The sequence below is a fragment of the Podarcis liolepis genome (assembly GCF_965112155.1).
Source record: "Podarcis liolepis genome assembly, chromosome: 7".
NCBI classification, from domain to species: domain Eukaryota; kingdom Metazoa; phylum Chordata; class Lepidosauria; order Squamata; family Lacertidae; genus Podarcis; species Podarcis liolepis.
In genome coordinates this window covers 3,736,122-3,755,225 of record NC_139561.1, presented here as the reverse complement: position 1 = coordinate 3,755,225, position 19,104 = coordinate 3,736,122, and the positions used below count along the sequence as shown (strand labels likewise).

At 46.3% G+C, this 19,104-nt stretch overlaps 1 protein-coding gene across 1 annotated transcript in view; it reads right to left on the bottom strand.

Moving 5' to 3' along the window:
• PROM2 (prominin 2) overlaps positions 1-18,862 on the bottom strand; it is a 47,344-nt gene extending 28,482 nt beyond the window's left edge. The window contains exons 1-7 of the mRNA XM_083514195.1: positions 18,284-18,862; positions 13,766-13,815; positions 12,135-12,337; positions 10,447-10,567; positions 4,404-4,467; positions 3,379-3,468; positions 1,071-1,270 (exon numbers count right to left, since the gene is read on the bottom strand). Coding sequence (XP_083370321.1) covers positions 1,071-1,270; positions 3,379-3,468; positions 4,404-4,467; positions 10,447-10,567; positions 12,135-12,337; positions 13,766-13,815; positions 18,284-18,551 — 996 coding nt within the window. The 5' untranslated portion in view covers positions 18,552-18,862. The remainder of the gene's footprint in view (positions 1-1,070; positions 1,271-3,378; positions 3,469-4,403; positions 4,468-10,446; positions 10,568-12,134; positions 12,338-13,765; positions 13,816-18,283) is intronic.
• Positions 18,863-19,104: the final 242 nt, after the last annotated feature.

Here is a 19,104-nt window from a genome sequence, read left to right as displayed (position 1 = left end):
GGCCATGCTACCTGGGGCTGATGGGAGTTGGCCAACAACATCTGGAGGGCCACAGCCATTGTGTAGAAAACAAGGGTGCAACTGGAGAAGATGGTGGCAGGTCTATGATCAGATATTTTGTGTGTTTTTAAAGGGATAAATGCAGCAGCAGATCCCCATTAAAATCAGACTGGGTAGCAGCCAGGGCTGGCCCTGTGATGAGGAAGTGTGAGGCATCTGCCTCCAGTGGCAGATGCTGAAGTGCAGAGCTGTGAGTGCCGTGTGGCTTGCCCTGTACCCCTTACAGTAGCCTTCTGCCCTCAAATGCAGTGGAAGACGCTGTCCTTTCACCTGTATTGGAGTAAGAGTCAACCACCAGTCCAACTGGCTTCTGTCTATGCCTTGGGGCTTGAGGCTGCCATCTTGCCCTTGGCCTTAGGCAGCAAAATGTCTTGAGCCGGCCCTGGTAGCAGCATTGACAGGAAGTCACTACCCTTTTGCACACACATATGGAGCTGCTATTTCCATCATGGGGGGAAACATACCATGCAGGTCACTACATTGCCTCAATCCACCTTGGAGGGCTGCATGCATTCACCTTTTTCAAAAAAGACTTGGGAGATCCAATCACAGATCTCCCCTGTGCCAAAACATTGACTCTGAAACCCATAGTTCTGTGCACCATCAGCTGCTGAAATGAGTGTGAAGTGTGGGGCTGATGGCCAAGCTGGGTGTGGAAGCTTGTGCTTCATTAAAGAGGTCCCTGCAATTAGCCTTGACAACTGCCATCCTAGAAGAAGAAAGCACACTTCTGGACAGGAAACATGAACTCTCAACACAGCTGAAGGAAATGTGACATGAATTCAAGTCTACAAATGACCTAAAGAAATACAGCAGAGGCAACAGAACATCTGTTAATGGCCCAAATCCTGCTGAAGTGGACAAGCTTTCGTGCACCAAAAGAAGTGACACAACTGTGTTTATTTTGCTCATCAGAAATGCACTGGAGAACAGGTTGCCCTTTTAAAGGCACCTTTGTACCGGAGCAAGAGTCTCCATCCTGGAGGGGCCCAGCCTCTTGGTGAACTTACTTTGCGGTAGTTAGCGCCCAGCTCCAAACTCTGAGCTTGGCTCAGGGCCCCAGCGCAATAGATGCAGCCCGGATCCTCCAGGAGGGAAGTGAGGCTTTGCTTCCTGTCTTTCAGGGCTGCTTCCAGCTCATCTTGTTGCTGGATCAGGGCCTGCACAGTCTTGTTGAGAGTCTGCAAATGGTGCAGGGAGTTCTGTAGGTCTTAAAGAGAAAGGTCACATTAGGGCTGCCGCCTTTGTTCTGGCGAAATACAGGACAGGATGGCGGCAGGCAGGCAGCGGGAGGTTGGGGGCAGATTCTTTTCCCACCTGGTGTGACCTTTCACACACCCTTTCACATACATGCAGTAATGTATGGTACTGGACAGCAATGCATGCAGGCCAGAGCAAAAAATAAATGAGCATATTCTGATGGGGGGATGAGCTTTGTTCCACACGTTAAATTCTGAAGGACAGAAAAAAATATTAGGGAGCAGGGGGGATGGCAAGCCATATGGGGAGCTACTCCCCCCCCCCCCGTGTCATGCGGATAACAATGTTCGGATAATGGGGTTTCCGGGCTACACCTGCACAAAACTGCTTGTTTCGAGAGTCCTAGAGCCTGCTCCTCTCTGAGCGAAGGGGCCCAGTGCTCCCAGGGTGCAGGTCTGCAGATGGCTGCCTTCACCCAGCCCAAGCTGCAGAGAACTGGAAGCAGCAGCATGAAAGCCTTGCCCTGGTTTTCTCCTCCTTGGGGGCGAGATGAGGAGAGGGAGTGAGGAGGGAAAAGGAAAGAAAGAAGTGAGAAAAGGGAGAGAGCGTGAGTGCAGCAGCAGAGTGGAAACGGGGAATACAAGACAAACTGTGCCCTGTATTGAATCAATACAGGAATTTTACATTGAAATAAGAGACAATCCTGTGTTATACAGGACGGATGGCAACCCTAGCGCACAACAGGTTGTGAATTCCGCTCTTGGTTTATCTTATTTTCAAAAATAAATAGCATATAAATATGCTATTTTTCCAGGGTAAGTCCATCCAGAGTGGCTTATGGCAATAAGAACCACAAGTGTGTTTGTGTCAGTATTGCTCAAAACAGGAATAAAGCAGATTCATGAAAACAGAAGCAGGCTCAGAACTATATAACAGACTAATACTGTAATCTCCATCCAGTGAATGGGACAAAACATTATTTAGGGGCGGCCAATGAAAACAAAGGAGTCTGTCAGGCCCTCTGAATGGCACTCGCCACAGCTCTGTGGGGAGGCAGTTCCAGAGGTGCCCTCCTAGACCCAGGAGGTGGACACACCAGGAGGGCGTCCGGTTCAGATGCTCCATCTTCACCCTCAGAGGCAGTCTGCCTCTGAATACCAGGAGGGGAGGGCCCTGAGGCTGCACTCAGGTCTCGCTTGCTTGCATCTCTGGGCATCTGCGTGGCCACTGTGAGAACAGGATGCTGCGCTAGATGGGTCACTGGCCAGACCCAGCAGGCTCTGCTTATGTTTCTACAACATCTTGGTATGTGTGCAGGATGGTACAGGTGCAGGTAGTCATCCCAAACCCTTTAGGGCTTTAAAGGTTTAAACCACCACTCTAAACTGGGACTAGAAACACACTGGAAGCCGGTGCAGCTTCTAGAATACAGCCATTCTTGAAGCTGAGCACTGTATACCCACCAGAACTCTGCTGGCCACGGCTTGAAACTAGCTGAAGTTTCCTGACCATCTTTAAAGGCAACCCCATTACAACAGATCACTATATTTGTCCAAACAGGATTATTTTATTTTATTTAGTTGCACTTTGGGACAGGCACCTGTAACACAAGCCTTTTAGGGGTGACTCTGTGCTTTCATCATGCATGAACTACAGGTATCATTTGGTAAACTGAAGGTGTAAACCATGTAGGATGTCAAAATAAAAAAATTCCTTCCAGTAGCACCTTAAAGACCAACTAAGTTAGTTCTTGGTATGAGCTTTCGTGTGCATGCACACTTCTTCAGATACAAGAACTAACTTAGTTGGTCTTTAAGGTGCTACTGGAAGGAATTTTTTTATTTTGACTATGGCAGACCAACACGGCTACCTATCTGTACATGTAGGATGTGTCATCATCAACCAGCCTTCCGCAACCTGGTGCCCTCCAGATGGCTTGGATTACAACTCCCATCAGCCCCAGCCAGTAAGGCCATATGATGCTACAGCTGAAGGGAGCATGGCTAATGGGAATTGTAGTCTAAGCAACATCAAGGGCACCAGGTTGCAGAAAACTGCCACAATGTCATGGCCTATGAGAGTTAAAACATAATAGCTTGAGACAAGTCTTGATCTTACCTTGCACTCTGGCCTTCAAAGCATCCATGGCAGAATAGACATTCCCCTTGAGCAGGAGGTGGATGGTGGTGCCAATCGTCCAGCTGACATCTGAAAAACACAAAAGCACCACCTGTCAAGTGTGGGGCAATTCCCACCTCTTTAGCCTAGCTAGGAAGATGTCTTCTTATGCTGTGCAGCTGTTGTGCTCTTGTTGGCTTTACTTATTCTAATTCACACTGTGATTGCTTTATTCTGCTTTGATGGTTCTCTTGTTTTAATATTTGTGGTTTTAAATTTCATTGTTCGCTAATCCCAGAATATCAGTTACTGGGTAATACACAAATACAGATAATAAATTTATGTAATGCAGTTTTATATACTGCTCTGAAATCCATTCTTTAATGAAGACTGGTTTATACATTTTAAACTCTCCGGACATTGACACATTTTCCCCACCCCCAAGCTGCTCTCTGCATTCAGAATAAAGTTTTCAATAGCACCCATGGGAGCCTTTTCTCCATCTTCTCTTACTGCTTGTGCCAAACCAACAGACCATCAAACCCCACTCACATTAAATGTTTGGTCTGAGAGGACACACAAGTAGGAGCCGGACCCATTCCTGAGTGCCTGATGAGGGCACTTCTGCAGACATTTGCATATACAGTGGTACCTCGGGTTAAGTACTTAATCCGTTCCGGAGGTCCGTACTTAACCTGAAACTGTTCTTAACCTAAAGCACCACTTTCGCTAATGGGGCCTCCTGCTGCCACTGCGACGCCGGAGCCCAATTTCTGTTCTTATCCTGAAGCAAAGTTCTTAACCTGAAGCACTATTTCTGGGTTAGCAGAGTGTGTAACCTGAAGCGTCTGTAACCTGAAGCGTATGTAACCCGAGGTACCACTGTAATAGCCTGTTGCATTCACACAAGTCTTGAAATATATATATATATATATATATATATATATATGAGACATACACGTGGAAAAGCAGTGTGTGACATGGCCCTGAGGCAAACATAAACATACACAGCAATAGCAACTTACTGTTCAGGTCACTGAGGATCTGCTGTTTCGGGACTGTAAACTGCTCTACGGTCAGCTGAACTCCCTATAGCAGGGGGTGGGAGGAGGAGGAGAGAGAGACTTTTAAAGGGTTGAAATAAGAGCTCAACTCACAACTTGGCATCTTTCAGGAAAGATTTGCGTCAGACCTCATTTCTGACCCATGCAAACCTTGACCCCTTGCTACACAAAACCCCCAGGGTTAGGCTGTTTGTTTTGTCTTCTTGCAAAGCTGAAACGAGACACGGAGGGGTAAGCTCTTAGCTCCATAAGGCCCAGCGGGAAGCCAGTGAAGCTTTACAGTACTTGCACTTGGGACCTATGGCTTATTCAGTGACCCAGGAAGGGGCACTACTGGCAGGGTGACATTCCATGTGAATCAGTGAACCAGTCTGTGCACGTGGAAAGTGCATTTGAACGTGAATGGGCGTGTGTGGGATACCTACATTGGTAAGGGCTTTCCAGGTGGTCCACATTCCGTATACGTCAAGTTTTAAGAACTTAAGAAGGGTCTGCTGGACCAGTCTAGTGGCCCATCTAGTTCAATATCCCATTCTCAGTGGCCAACCAGATGCCACAAGCAGGATATGAGTGCAACAGCACTTTCCCCTCCTGCAGTTTTCAGCAATGGGCGTTCAGAAGCGTTATAGCCTCCAACTGTGGAGGTAAAATATATCCCTCAGGATATGCCCACCAGTAGCCACTGATAGCCTTCATGAATTTGTCCAATCCTCTTTTAAAGCTATCGCTGCTTCTTTGCTTCCTTGGGAGAGCAGGAGCAAGCATGCTCCATGACACGCGTTTCAAAGCCAGGCTGCATGTGCCCCAGTAGAAAACACAGATGTGGTACAAATGCTTCTGTGATATCCCCTAGACGCAATCAAAAAACAATGGGAGAATGACATAGGCTATGAGATTAATCCCACTCAATGGACCAGAATGTGGTCTAAACCCCCCTTTAAATCCATATCAACGAAAAGAAAAGAACTCACACTGAAACTCACCTACAGGTGGTACCTAACACCAAGGAAACTAGCGCTAATACACCCAGGAACCTCACCAAAATGCTGGAGAGGGTGCACCTCCACAGGCACATACCTCCACATGTGGTGGGAGTGTCCCAAAATCCAACTATTCTGGACGACAGCCATACAAGAAATATGTACAATAACTAAGCAAGTAATAGACATCACCCCAGAATTGGCCCTACTAAACATCTTCCAAGACAACAATGCCCATTTACACCACAAAGAACTCATAACCCACCTGCTCTCAGCAGCCAGAAACACCATAACCAGACACTGGAGAGACCTGTCAGGAGTAAGCATGGACCAGTGGTACCAAATAGTATGGGAAACAGCCCTACTAGAAAAATTAACTAATAAACTGAAACTGACACGGGGACAAACAGAAGAAGACACCTTCACCCCGGTATGGCTCCCCTTTATCACACACACAGCCCAACAGGACATTGACAATAATCCACCAACAGCATACAAATCAATATGGCTAACCTGATCCAAAACACCCACCCACCCCACTCACACACGAAAACAAAGATCACCACAGCCAATCACAAGCAAACAATCACACCCTAGGCCAACCTCAACCTCTCTCACCACCAAAGGAACACAAGTGAACAACACAAACAACGCTGACACCAAACTCTACACACATTAAACATAATAGAAACACCGCCACCCGACCCCACCCCCATCCATCTTCCCTCTCTCCACCCCCCCTTTTCTTCTCTCTTTCTTTTTTCTCCCCCCCCCAATGCCTCAACAAATGAAATGGATTTGTAAAAATGTTACATGAAAAAAACAAACCAAAAACGAGGCACTACACTTTTGTAAAACAAGAAAATCCTTAATAAAATATTTTTTTTTAAAAAAAAAAATGCTTCTGTGACTTCAAAACTCAACCCAGAGGGCGAAGGGACAGCTAGAAAGGAGGCAGAGAGCTGGCTGTATTCACGGGAAAATTCCCAATGTCTTTGTGGAAGTCAGAACCTTGGCAGAATGAGAATGTCAAGAAATACAACAGGCATGCTGACTTTTCGACTTGATAATGAAATTGGCCACAGTCCATTTTCAATCTGTCAAGTGGGATAGATTTTTATTTTGTTTTGTTATTTGTAGGCAGTAGTGTGTGTTTGTGGTTCCAGTAGCTGAAATTCATGCAGAATTTGTTCTTTGAGAAAAACAATGTGTGCTCACACAAACCCAGTTGCGTTGCACTGTCTGGGAGTATCTTAAGTTCACCACTGCTCCCCAGGATAGTTATACAAGAATGTGGCTTTGATAATTTTCTTTGCATTTATCAAGTCACTTGATGGGGAAAGGTTGAGGCCCTTCTTCATGTGCCTCCCCCATGAGAGGCCCAGAGGGTGGAAACACAAGAGCAGGCCTTTTCCGTGGTGGCTCCTTGCTTGGAGAATGCTGTGCCCAGGGAGGTTGCTGCTGCCTTCGTTACATATCTTTAGGAGCCAAGCAAAAACATTCCTCTTCTCTATGGCATTTTAAACTGTGGGGAGGGGGTGCTTTTGTTTGATACTATGCTATATATTTTTGTGTTTTTATATTGTAAACTGCCCTGTGATCGTCAGATGAAGGGTGCTATACAAATTAAACAAAGAAACAAATAAAATAGAGCATGATTTGCATGAAGAAGGTCCCAGGTGAAACTATGCTCAATCTTTATTGACCATTTGTTCTGAATTATTTGCAGAGAGGTCATATGACAAGGAGCATTCATGTTGATTTGCTTGTGGTCGGGATGAGTGAATATGTCAATTTCTCATCTTTCCAATGTTAAGTTCAGTTCTCCACATTTGCACATCAGTATGTGATCTTTTTCTTAGTCGTCATGAAAATTCATGCAGTTTTGCTTAATATACACATTTTTGCAGTGCAATTTTGCCTAATATGCACATGTTTGCAATGCAAATTTCCCTAACACAATGTATTTTTGTATGTTGTTTTCACAGATACATGCATTTTTATGCACCCCCCCCCCCCAATATGCCCTTTTGAACATATTACTTGGCTGGAGAACTGCACTGCGAAATTCAGAGAAGTTATTGCTTCAGAAAGTATGAATTAGATGTTTGCCTTTAAGTACAAACTGAATTAAATTTCTCCTCCATCTTTAGCTTGCCTTATGGTTAATTATTTGTCCATCCCACACTCTTCTGTACATTTAGCCGCCACTTAAAGTTCTGTTATGTGCTTGAATTGCACTTGCAAAATAGTCTGGAGGCAAAGTTGTTGTTTTGCATGTGGAAGTGGTGGGGACTGTAGGGGCTCCTGACTGTGGATTTGCCACATCGTATTTTGTTTAGCCTTACGTAGGCTGACTGATGGGACCCCCTCCTTAATGACAAAGAATCCTGCAGCGCCTTAAAGACTAACAGATCAATCATGGCAGCAGCTTTCACAGAGAAAGATGTCTTTGTCATATTCATGCATCTGAGAACTAACTGGTCATTACGTGGGAAATCTGTGATTACTGCTTCCAGTGTAATTTCTCCTCAAAGCAACAGAGGGTGGGACTGACTGAAGGAGAAAGGCATAGAAACCAGCACGTATGCAAAAAGGACAAGCATATTTTCATACATAAGTGCCCACCAAAAGGAATTATTATAGTTCACCGCTTTAGGGGCACAGCTTCCTTCTTCAGGATAGGCAGGGATATTTGTTCAAGCTGTTTCAGTTATTCTACAGAGTTTTAAAGTTTAAGATTGCTCCGAAGGAAAGATCCTATCCTGTTAAGTTGTAACAAAACCCTCTTAGTTTTCGCACACTTTGGAGCTCAAGTTTCTCCTCTCTGCACTTCTTTCTGTTGTGGACTGGGTCATTGCCCAATAGGATGCCCTCCAAATGTTTTGGTCCCCAATTCCCATCAGCCCCAGTCAGCTCAAGGTAGGCTAGCTGGGACTCATGGGAGTTGGAGTCCAAAACATTTGGAGGGCATCATATTGGGCAAGGCTGAACTAGAAGCATTTTGTTGTTTACGCCATCCTAAAAAATACACATTTTCTCTGTCCTGCTATGTGGTAGGTGCCAGATTTAAATGACACCATGGAAAGCTTGCAGGTTTGTGGCATCTAAGTGGAAAATGTTTGGTGCAGGCTTATCCGATTTCTAGTTCAGCTCCTCCCAGTCAGGGAAGTAACATCTTTTTAAAACTCCCAATAACAGGGTGAAACAATAAAATGCCCATTAAGATTTAATGCTGTGTATGAAGAGCAAATTAAAATGACTCCCAGCCAACTAAATCTTCCCCCACCATGCCACTCCCAAATCACCCACTTCTGGTTAATGAAGCTGTTCCTCTGCAGCTTGCCCCACTGCTCAGCAACCCCTCGTCACCCTTTGGACCACCCCATGGCGCCACAGATATCTCTCGCAGGCTGCAGAGCAGTTTTCTCAGCCTTTTCTCTGCTCTGGGGTTGCAAAGGGGACGTGCCACTGCCAGCTGCTGAAGAAGGCAGTGGCACATTCAGAGTGCCCTGGATTTGTGTCTCCAAGGACACTCGCTTGCCAGCTCGCATTAGCACACAAGCAGTTAAGGAGCCTTACTGCTGCTGCGGCAGCTGCCAGGCGCAATGGTGGCCAGCAAGCCAACCTATCTTATGCAGAGGCTGCCTTGTCCTTCCACTTTCTCAGAGCAGAAGCAGCCAGTGGGGGGACGGGACGGGGGGAGGACGTCTCTGCATCTGAACCAGTGGCTGACACACTCAGGTGCCATGAAATATCCATCTTCACCATGGCAGATTGGAATTCTAATCTTAAGGCAGCTCCAAAACATACATTAAAAACACACTAAATGCAAATTTCAAGCACATAGCTTCCCCCAAAGAATTGTGGGAATTTATCCTTCACAGGTCTACATTTCTCAGTACCTATAAGGTAAAGGTACCCCTGCCCGTATGGGCCAGTCGTGACCGACTCTGGGGTTGCGCGCCCATCTCGCTTAAGAGGCCGGGGGCCAGCGCTGTCCGGAGACACTTCCGGGTCACATGGCCAGCGTGACGAAGCTGCTCTGGCAAGCCAGCACCAGCGCAGCACACGGAAACGCCGTTTACCTTCCCGCTATAAAGCGGTACCTATTTATTTACTTGCACTTAAGAGTGCTTTTGAACTGCTAGGTGGGCAGGAGCTGGGACCGCACGACAGGAGCTCACCCCGCCGCGGGGATTTGAACCGCCGACCATACGATCGGCAAGTCCTAGGCGCTGAGGTTTTACCCACAGTGCCACCCGCGTCCCCTCAGTACCTATAACAAGCTACAATTCCCAGGATTCTGTTTTGGGGTGATTCGTGTGATTTAAATGTATGGTGTGGGTCTGCCCACAGTGATCACCTGCTGTTCTCACAGAGAGCAGTTTTGCTCAGTTTCTCATATTTTGCTATCTTAATTTCAGTCTGCCATATTTCCACATCAATCTGCATTTTTAAAAGAATTTATTCACACATTTCCCTAATATAGACATTTTTGGTAAGAGAACTGCATTGCAAAATTCAGAAGTGTGTAAATTTTGAAGTATGGGTGTGTTTCAATTTGTGTGTTGTTTGGGGTAGTTTGAATTAAGACGGTTTCACATTAAAATGTGAACTGAATCAAACTCCACCCCCCATCCCTAAGAACAGCTCAGTGCACTGAACCACCAGCCTCCCAACATTTCTGATCCTGATCTGCCTGCCTCACAATTTCGCCTTCATCCTGACTCATCTCTGCCCTGTCCCACACCCACTGGGCTGGAAAACCACTTCCCTGGGCCTCAGCACCCAATACTTTGAGCAGAGACCTTCTTGGAAACAAGTAACATGAGTCTTGTAAAGCAACCTAGAGGCACTTATGCCCGAGAGCACCACATAGGTCCAACTTTCCAGTCATGATTCTATACCCATGATTCTATACCTGGACATCTTAGTAGTAAAGAGACAAAATTCCCTGGCAATAATGACTCATAGCAAAGGCGGATGGGCAGAGAAAGAGACAAGAGGTGTTGCCAACTTACTCGGGGGACCCAGTTCATGTGGTGCCTCAAAACCTGCAGGGTGTTTAGTGCATCCCGGGTACCAGGCTCCAACTCTTCTTTCACCTTCTGATTGGCAGCAAAAGCACAGATAACACCACCTCTGCAAGAAAAGTGGTACAAGCATAGTATAAATAGTGATCTCCTCTGTCTGACTAGGCACGTCTCTTGTTTTGGTTACTGAATACTGGATGACTGGCAAGCAATTGAATATGTGGGAACTGTATCCATGTATGCATACATAGTAGAGTGGAAATACTATCAGGCAGAGTGATTGCTCATTCACACATTGATTTGCAGCCATCAGGTGATGGACCTGTAGTAGTTTTCATGTCATGTCAGCATTCTGTACTTCCAGGGTTACTGACTTACTTCCCTCCCTTTCCTCCAAGGAACTCATGGTGGCAAACATGGTTACCTCCTGTTTTAGCATCGTAACAGCCCTGTGGGGTAGGTTATACTGACTCGCTCAAGGTCCCTTGATGAGCTTCATGGCCAAGTGGGGATTTGAACTCTGATCTCCCCAGTCCAACATTCTAACCACTGCACCACAGAGCTCAGTTGGTCCAAGCCTGCCTTTCACCTTCTCAGACTTTGGACCATCTCCAACCCCAGCCTGCAATATGGGACAATTCTCTGCTTGACAGATCTGACATTTCTTTCTCATTTGCGCTTTAGTTTTCTCATTAGTCTTTTCTTTCTCCATTCCACACATCTTTTCTCCTTTAAAAATAAAGCCTACACAACAAAAAAGAGAGGGTGGTGCTGGCTCTAAAATCCACATGAAGTTGCAGCATCGTCCACTTGAGAGTCCTGACTCACTAGCTGAAGGCCAAAATGCTAAATTAACATGAAGCACAAGGAACACTAATCTGCCTACAAACATCTTGAACCACTGACCGTGCTGGCATAACTTGTCCACAACAAATCAGGATGCACAGAAACCTGGGGAAAGTGGTTTGTGAAAGGAAGGAAGGGAAGAAGGAATGGGGCTTATAGGAATGGTGCTCTGTGGGTTATAGGGAGCCCCATCTGCGAAGCTTCAAGGCGAGTTAAATAGCCAAATGAGTTTGGTTAACCAGGAAGCCCAGTGAGTGAGTGACCTTGGGCCAGTCACTGTCTCTCAAGCTAGAGGGTTGTTGGGAGGATAAAATGGGGAGCAGGGAAGAACTCTGTACACCACCAGGAGCTCCTCAAAGGAAAGGTGGGACAGAACTGGAAGGAGGAGGAGACAAAAAGGTGGTGGACCAGATGGGCCACTGGTCTGATTCAGGCCAGTTCTTGTCCTTCTTATGCTCCTGTGCTCTTAGACACTGGTGGGCAAGAGTTACGTAGTTTGGGACTCTAACTCCCATCTTCCCTGGCCCTGACCATTGGCCATGCTGGCTGGTGCTGATGGAAGCCCAACACAATCAGGAAGGCCTAATTCCTTATTTAAAGCTATGTAGGTAAAACAACCACCACCACCACCCAGAACCTCTAGATATGCCTGGTAGGAAATGGGAAAGCCAATGCAGGTGTTCAATGACAAGCCTTACATCCTCCCCAGAAAGTTTCATCTCCTTCCCGCTCCATGTAACTGTCAGTCCTACAAGCAGCCCACCTCACCCCTACCCCCACCGCCGCTGCTATTGCACGGATGTCATGGACTAGCTCAGGTCCTCACTTACAGGATGACAAGTGTGGTCAGGAGCAGGCAGAACATGAGGAGGTTGCGCTGGCAGAGGAGGGAGCGGCGGTATGCCTTGATCCGCCCGCCACAGCGTCTGTGCTTCCGGCAGCAGCAGAGGCACAACCCGGTCATGGGCACCGCCACAAAATAGATGACAGCAATTGTGGCACAGATGATGTATCCTGTTTGATACTGGAGAATCTGGAGAAGAAAGCAAGAGTCCTTCAGAGAATGATCGCTGGTCTCTCTTACCACCACCACTCTGCTTGGCTTCTGTGATCCCTGAGGCCATATTCACACCACACATTTAAAGCACTATCATATCACTTTAAACAGTCGTGGCTTTTCCCAAAGAGTTCTGGGAGCTGTAGTCAGTTAAGGGTGCTGCAAGTGGTTGGGAGACCCCCAAGTCCCATCCCACAGCTACAATTCCCACAGTGGTTTAACAATCAATCTCTCTTCCTATGGAACTCTGGGAATTCTAGGTGTGTGAAAGTAATGGGGGTCTCCTAAAAAGTCTCAGCACCCCTAAGGAACTACAGCTCCCAGAGTTCACCGGGAGTAGTTTAAAGTGGTATTACAGTGCTTTAGATGTATGGTGTGAATGTAGCCTTAGTTATGATTCTCATTGTAATTGAAAAATGTCCATTGTTAAGAAGGATTAGGTGGAGGGGACATGTGGACTCCTTGTATGCTGGAATGTCATGTTATCAATGGGGAACCAAGGAGACGAGATTTCCAGAGTAGTCAGCCATGATAGCTTTTTTGCAGCAAAACCAAGAAAGAGCCTTGGTATTAGCTTTTGTGGGATACAGCCCACTTCATCAGACCCCTGGGTAAGAGGGTGGCACTTGAGGAGGTCTACCTAGAAAGGAATTAGTTCAGGGCTGCCAAAAGTCTGGAATTTCCCAGACATGTCCGGGGGGGCAGCCCCCCCCCCATCTGGGTGGATTTTTGCATTTTGAATTAAATGTCCAGGTTTGAGGGGTGGGTTGCTTTTTATGTTTATGTTTTTGTTTTGTGCATGCTCAGAAGGCACTGTGCCCCGGAACAGGGAGCAGGCATCGGGTGGCCTGGAGCGGCCTGCTGGGGGTCGTGCCAGGCTTGGTGTTGTTCCTGGCTGCTGCCAGGCCTTGTGTGACCGTCCTGGGGCAGCTCAGCCTCCCATCATGAGCCGGAGGCCGAAGACAGCAAAGGTAAGAGAGGTGGGGGGTGCCCTGATGGTGGGGGTCCGGGTTTTTGACCCCTGGAATATGGCAACCCTAGACGAGTTGAGATGGGAAGGACTCCCATGTCTTCTGTTATAATCTTCTCTTAGCAACATCCTCAGGTTTACTGCCCACCAACTCCAAGTCCTCGCTGTTTCTTAAATATCTGCTAATGTCAGATCTCTTTCAACTGTCTACGGAGCCTCCAAACATCGTTCCCCAGCTATACCTCCACTTGAGCCCATGTCTCAGAAAACGTTCTTGTGGAAGCCATGTGTGCATAAGCCTCAGAACTGTAGGTGGGCATATAAAGAAGAAAATACCTAAGAAACTAAACTGTGGTATCCAACATGGACTCCGAGCTCACAAAATGGTGGACTTCCTCTCCCTAAGTGGATTTCCCTCCTCAGTTTTTCCTTACCTGTGAAGTATTAGCAGACGGTGGGTCATTTAGGGCATCCCTCAGCAACTCTGTGGAATAAGACACATTAGTTGCAGAATATTCAAACATTGCCATAGCAACCCACCCCTCAACACCTTTGCCCACGGCCTGTGCTTCTCTTCGTAAAGGGAAAATCCAGTTCAGCACCAGTTTTGTGTACTTCTAAAACCCTGATTTTTTTAAAATAAAAATCTTTAAAAATAAAATTCTTAACACTAATTATACCTTCCTTCCATCGCAACGGTAGGAGTGTGTTTATCTAGCCTTTCAAATGTCTCCCCAGAAACGCGGAACAGTATCAAGGCAACCACGGTTCCTACAGAACTGACAAGCCACTTCATTGACCTTTCTTCTCTTTGAAAAATTATTTTGGCATTCTATACCTTATTCCAAAAGAAACATGAATACAGTCAACCTGTCAGGCCACTCTCTCACGGTTAAGAGTTGCCATCTTTAAACTTGACAAACAATGGGAAGCCCAACCATTCACAAGATCAATGGAGCGAATTGTTGTTTTTTCTTTTATTAGCATAATCACTGAGGAGCTTCCTGTGACTATGGTTAATTTTTGGTACCTATTATTTGTCTTTTTATTATACACACTTTGAGAAAAGGGCTTGTTCCCTTTGGTTATTAGAGCCTCTCTCTTTTTGCATGGAAATGACATGGAAATGTAGACCGCAACTCTGTCAACAGAGGCTGTTGATCCGTTCACAGATGGATCCTGTACATGTTTACTTGCAAAATGTCTCACTAAGTTCTATGAGGCTTACTCACAAGGAAGTGTGCATATAATTGCACTCACACACTACAATCCTGATAATATTTACTTAGAAGTAATTTGTACAGAGTTCAATAGGACTAGAGCTCAACAGTTCAAGCTTAAACATGTCTACTCATAAGTAAGTTCCTGAATGCCGGCAAGTAGGTACAAGTTTGCAGTCCTGTCTCCCAAGCAGTGACTGCATTGGTTTCATGAGGGATTGTTCCTCCATACAAGGACCATTCATATAGAAAACTAGCATGTCAGGATCTAGCCTACCCATCTTTCTAGGTGCAGGATGAGAGGAACACTTTCATATGGAGGAGCAGTCGGTCACAAGAGCATTCACCTATAGCAGGAGTAACCATTGTGCTGCCCTTCACACGTTCTTCACTGCAGCTCTCAGCACCCCGAGCCGTGGCGGATTCCCGTACAAGCTTAACAAGCTATAGCTTAGGGCCCCACTCTCTTGGCCCCCCCCAAAAAAATAATTTAAAGGAAAAGAAACTGGACGTACATTTCCAAAATATAAGATTTTTAAAAATGGTTTTAGATACCTATTAAGTCCATAAATTACCACATAGCATATATTCAACACAAAAAAGTGACAATTTGTTGTTGACAAAGGACAGCTGGACATATAAAGGACCCCATTACTTTCAGTAGCTTAGGGCCTCATCAAACCTAAATCCAACCTTGAGCCCAAGCCAAGATGGCCAGTGGCCTGTGGATGATGGGCGTCATAGACCAACAACATCTGAGGTGAGGGGCTGCACATTAGCTACCCCTGGCCCACAGTCCTAAGTGGTGCAACTCATCTCTGTATGCCTCAATTCCCCACACCCACTAGGGTGTTAGCATCTACCTTAATATGTAGGGGAGGGCAGTTAGTTCTGAAAAATAGTTTCGGAGAGGAGGTTAACCCCTCAGTGTTGCCTAAGCAACCTGGCAGCTGCTCACCATAGCTGCAAAGAAAGGAAAAGGGCAATCTGGTTGTGCATCACCTTCTTCTCACGTACTTTGGCCATGAGAACCAGGACCTCAGAGGGCCTAAGTCAGGGGTAGTCAATATGGTGTATCCAGGCACTGGGAATTACAGCTTCCATAACCTGTCAACAGTGGCCAGGTTTATGCGAGTTGTGGTTTACATAGAGAAGGAAGAGAAATCCAGCTCACCTAGCATTTAATGGTGAATCAACCTAATCAGCACTTTCTGAAACAATACACCAATCGAAAACACAGCCATCCTATGAAATGCACTTTTCTGAATCCGGCAGTGCAGTTTTCCAGCCAAGTAATGTGTACAAAGAAAGAGGAAAGCGTCCAGAAAACTGCAAAAGTTAGTGAAGATGACATACAAGAATGTGCTCCATTGGTGGAAACTGCACCATGAAAATGTGTAGAAAAGGCAAAATTGCATAGAAAAGGGGGGAACTGGAAAAATTCACACTAAAATGTTGGTGAATTTTCATGAGGACAAAAAAAAAATTCACAAACTAATGTGGAAATGTGGAGAACTGGGAGAGAAACTGAAATGTACATATTTGTCCATCGCTAAGTTCACAGCATCTGGGCAGCACCATGCTGGCTACCCGTGGACAGGAGCGGCACCTTGTCACATCCCACCTTCAGTCCTGTTCCCACTCAACTCCCAGTCAGCTGGTACAAGTTTGCAGTCAACTCCCAGTCAACTTCCGTCTGTGGAACAAACAAAGCTTTGCTACTTGCCCAGACAAGTTGATTTATTAAAAGGAATCCAGGTAGAGAGAATGGTCATGTGTCCCTTTACACTGATAATCTGGTCACAATCTTCCTGGCCTGGGTCAGATGTCTCATATTTTAATTTAAATTAATAATTTCTAAATTTGCATCTATTCCATGCAATTTATGCAAATCAGTGCCCCCTACTTTGGTGATTCATTTCCTCCTTTTTGCCGATGCGCAAATGGCCAGCGGGGGGGACAACCCCAAGGGACCCATCACTTTTCAACTGTAATATGAGAGACGTTGGTGGACTCCCTCCTCTGCTTTGCCACATATGCCTTGAATCCAAACAGCTGACATTCAGGCACCCCAGTCCTCCTCCTATGAGAAATACCTGCATTGCAGTCCTATCCCATTCTATCCTAAATCCACTGTCAGAGGTAATGTGCCCCTGAATACAGTTGGGGAGACTGCTGGTGTTGCACTCGGGTTCTGCTTATGAGCTTCCCAGAAGAAACATCTGTTTGGCCACCATACTGATTTGTTAATCATATACAGTAGTACCTCAGGTTAAGTACTTAATTCGTTCTGGAGGCCCACTCTTAACCTAAAACTGTTCTTAATCTGAAGCACCACTTTAGCTAATGGGGCCTCCTGCTGCTGCCACGCCACCGGAGCCCAATTTCTGTTCTTATCCTGAAGCAAAGTGCTTAACCTGAAGCACTATTTCTGGGTTAGTGGAGTCTGTAACCTGAAGCGTATGTAACCAGAAGCGTATGTAACCCGAGGTACCACTGTAAAGTGGCTTTTGCTGTAAAAAACTTACTTTGTAACTTCTGTTTTGTAAATAGTGTTTTATAGTTTGTAATTGTTTTATTGATGATTTGTTAATTATTTTATATGATTTATGCTGTATTTGTGATGTTCTAGTATGTTTGATTATGTGATTGTTTTTCATTGCTTGAAAGACACTTTGAGATTCATTTGAATGAAATGTGACATAGAAGTACAATCAATCAATCACTGTGAGAAATGGATGCTGAACCAGAAGGGATTTAGGGGGAAAGTGAGGATGCAATTTAAAAGAAATTGTATAGTTAGAACAATTACTGTATGTTTCTGTCAGGAGCAATGTTGAATACGAGTATCAAAATGTGTTTGTTGGCCATGTGGAAGGAACTGATTTGCCTCTTGCCTTCCATTCTAAGTCATGTTTGCAGCACCCCCTTTAGCGCCCTCTGAATCCGCCTCTGCCAGATGAACACCCTGCCAGATTCCTAGGAGGCTGGGGTCTGCCTAAGGTACAGAACAGACTAGGTGTGCTGGTGGGTTTTGATGAGGGGAAAGACGGGAAACACCCACAGAAGTTGCTACATGGTGGATCAGGCTGCAGGGACCCTCAGGACACTTCCAGATGACCTCTTTATCGAGCATACATTTTGATTTGTTTACAGGGAAGTTATACAATGTCACATCAATTGTTATCCCACACTTTCAGTGCACTTTCTTGTCACTTTCCTTACTGCAAAAAGTTGCATTTTTTGAAGACGCAGATTTGCTGCACAAGAGTGCCAAATCCACTTTAATTACACAACCTGAATTTGCTGGATAGGCACCTACAACTGGTGTGTGTGTGTGTGTTGCATTTTAGCCACCCCAGCAGAGAAGAATGACGCTGCTGTTAAGAGCCTTCAGCGGCAGTAATGCCTGGGGTTTCTTTAACGTGTGTCTTTCCTTGGGTCCCACATTTTTCTCAAAGGTCTCAAGGCCTTTCTGTTGCCTTGGCTCTCTGGTTGCTTTTTCCTTTTCTTTTAGCCAGTTCCTTCTCCTGTGGATTTAGAACTAGCCCAGCCAGCAGATCTGAGCAGGTGACAAATGCTTCACCCTCATGTTTTATCTGCTGATTCTTGCACATCAAGCTACTCTTGAAGGTACAAGGCCTGGTCAGGCTACAGCTTGTTCTCGTTTGTTTCTTGCTCCGTTGGCAACTGCACCCGGCTCCCACGGCTGGGAGAAGTCGGCTTCCTTACCTGTCGGGAAAGCGTTCTGCTGAACAACTTCAAGGTAGCCGTGGACAAGGGCGTAGAGGTGATCCATAGATCCAGGAACTCGATGGTGGGCAGGAATCCGCTGCTCAGCACCCACATCAGCAAACTGGAGGATGGGCGAAGGGCTTCCCAATGAGCATTGCTGAGAGTGGACAGGATCCAGGAGAATGACAGCAAAGGCCAGAAGCAGGAGCAGCGGACATGGCATCCCAAAGCCCCGGGTGCCTCCTGAAAGTGCTGCGTCCTGCATTGGCTCAGAGATGGGTCTAAGCCCCAGGAATATGGCAGTAGAGAGGTGGATGGTAGCATCCAGTGCTATGGGAGGGGATTGATCCTCCCCAGTGACTCTCTCTTCTTCCCTTGGACCAGCAAGGGGAGAAGCCTCTTTTCTTGCCGTCAGTCAGTGCTCCCAAGCCCTGCTTGCAAAGCAGAGGGCATGAAGGAAGGGAGGCATGGCCACTGCTCCCTCTTCAGCTGATCATCTCTGTCTGCAGCTGAAAGGCGGGGGGGGGGGAGCTAGCAACAACCCCAAACCTGCCAGACGAGTTTGATCCTCGCTGCAGCCTGAGCTTCTCGCTGCTTCCCAGCTAGTGGGATGGGGCAGGGTGCGGCTGCTGCGCTGGGTGGAGGGGAAGGAAATGAGGAGCTTTTCCCAGGAGACATTCATTGACTTATCCCCAAACCTTATGATTGTTCACCCACTGCACTGAGTCAGCTGGCCACATGCCCTTGGTTGCCACAACTGTAGAGGGAGGTAGCTGCATCCTGCCCCTAATTAAGAATATAACACCTGTTTTCCTAAG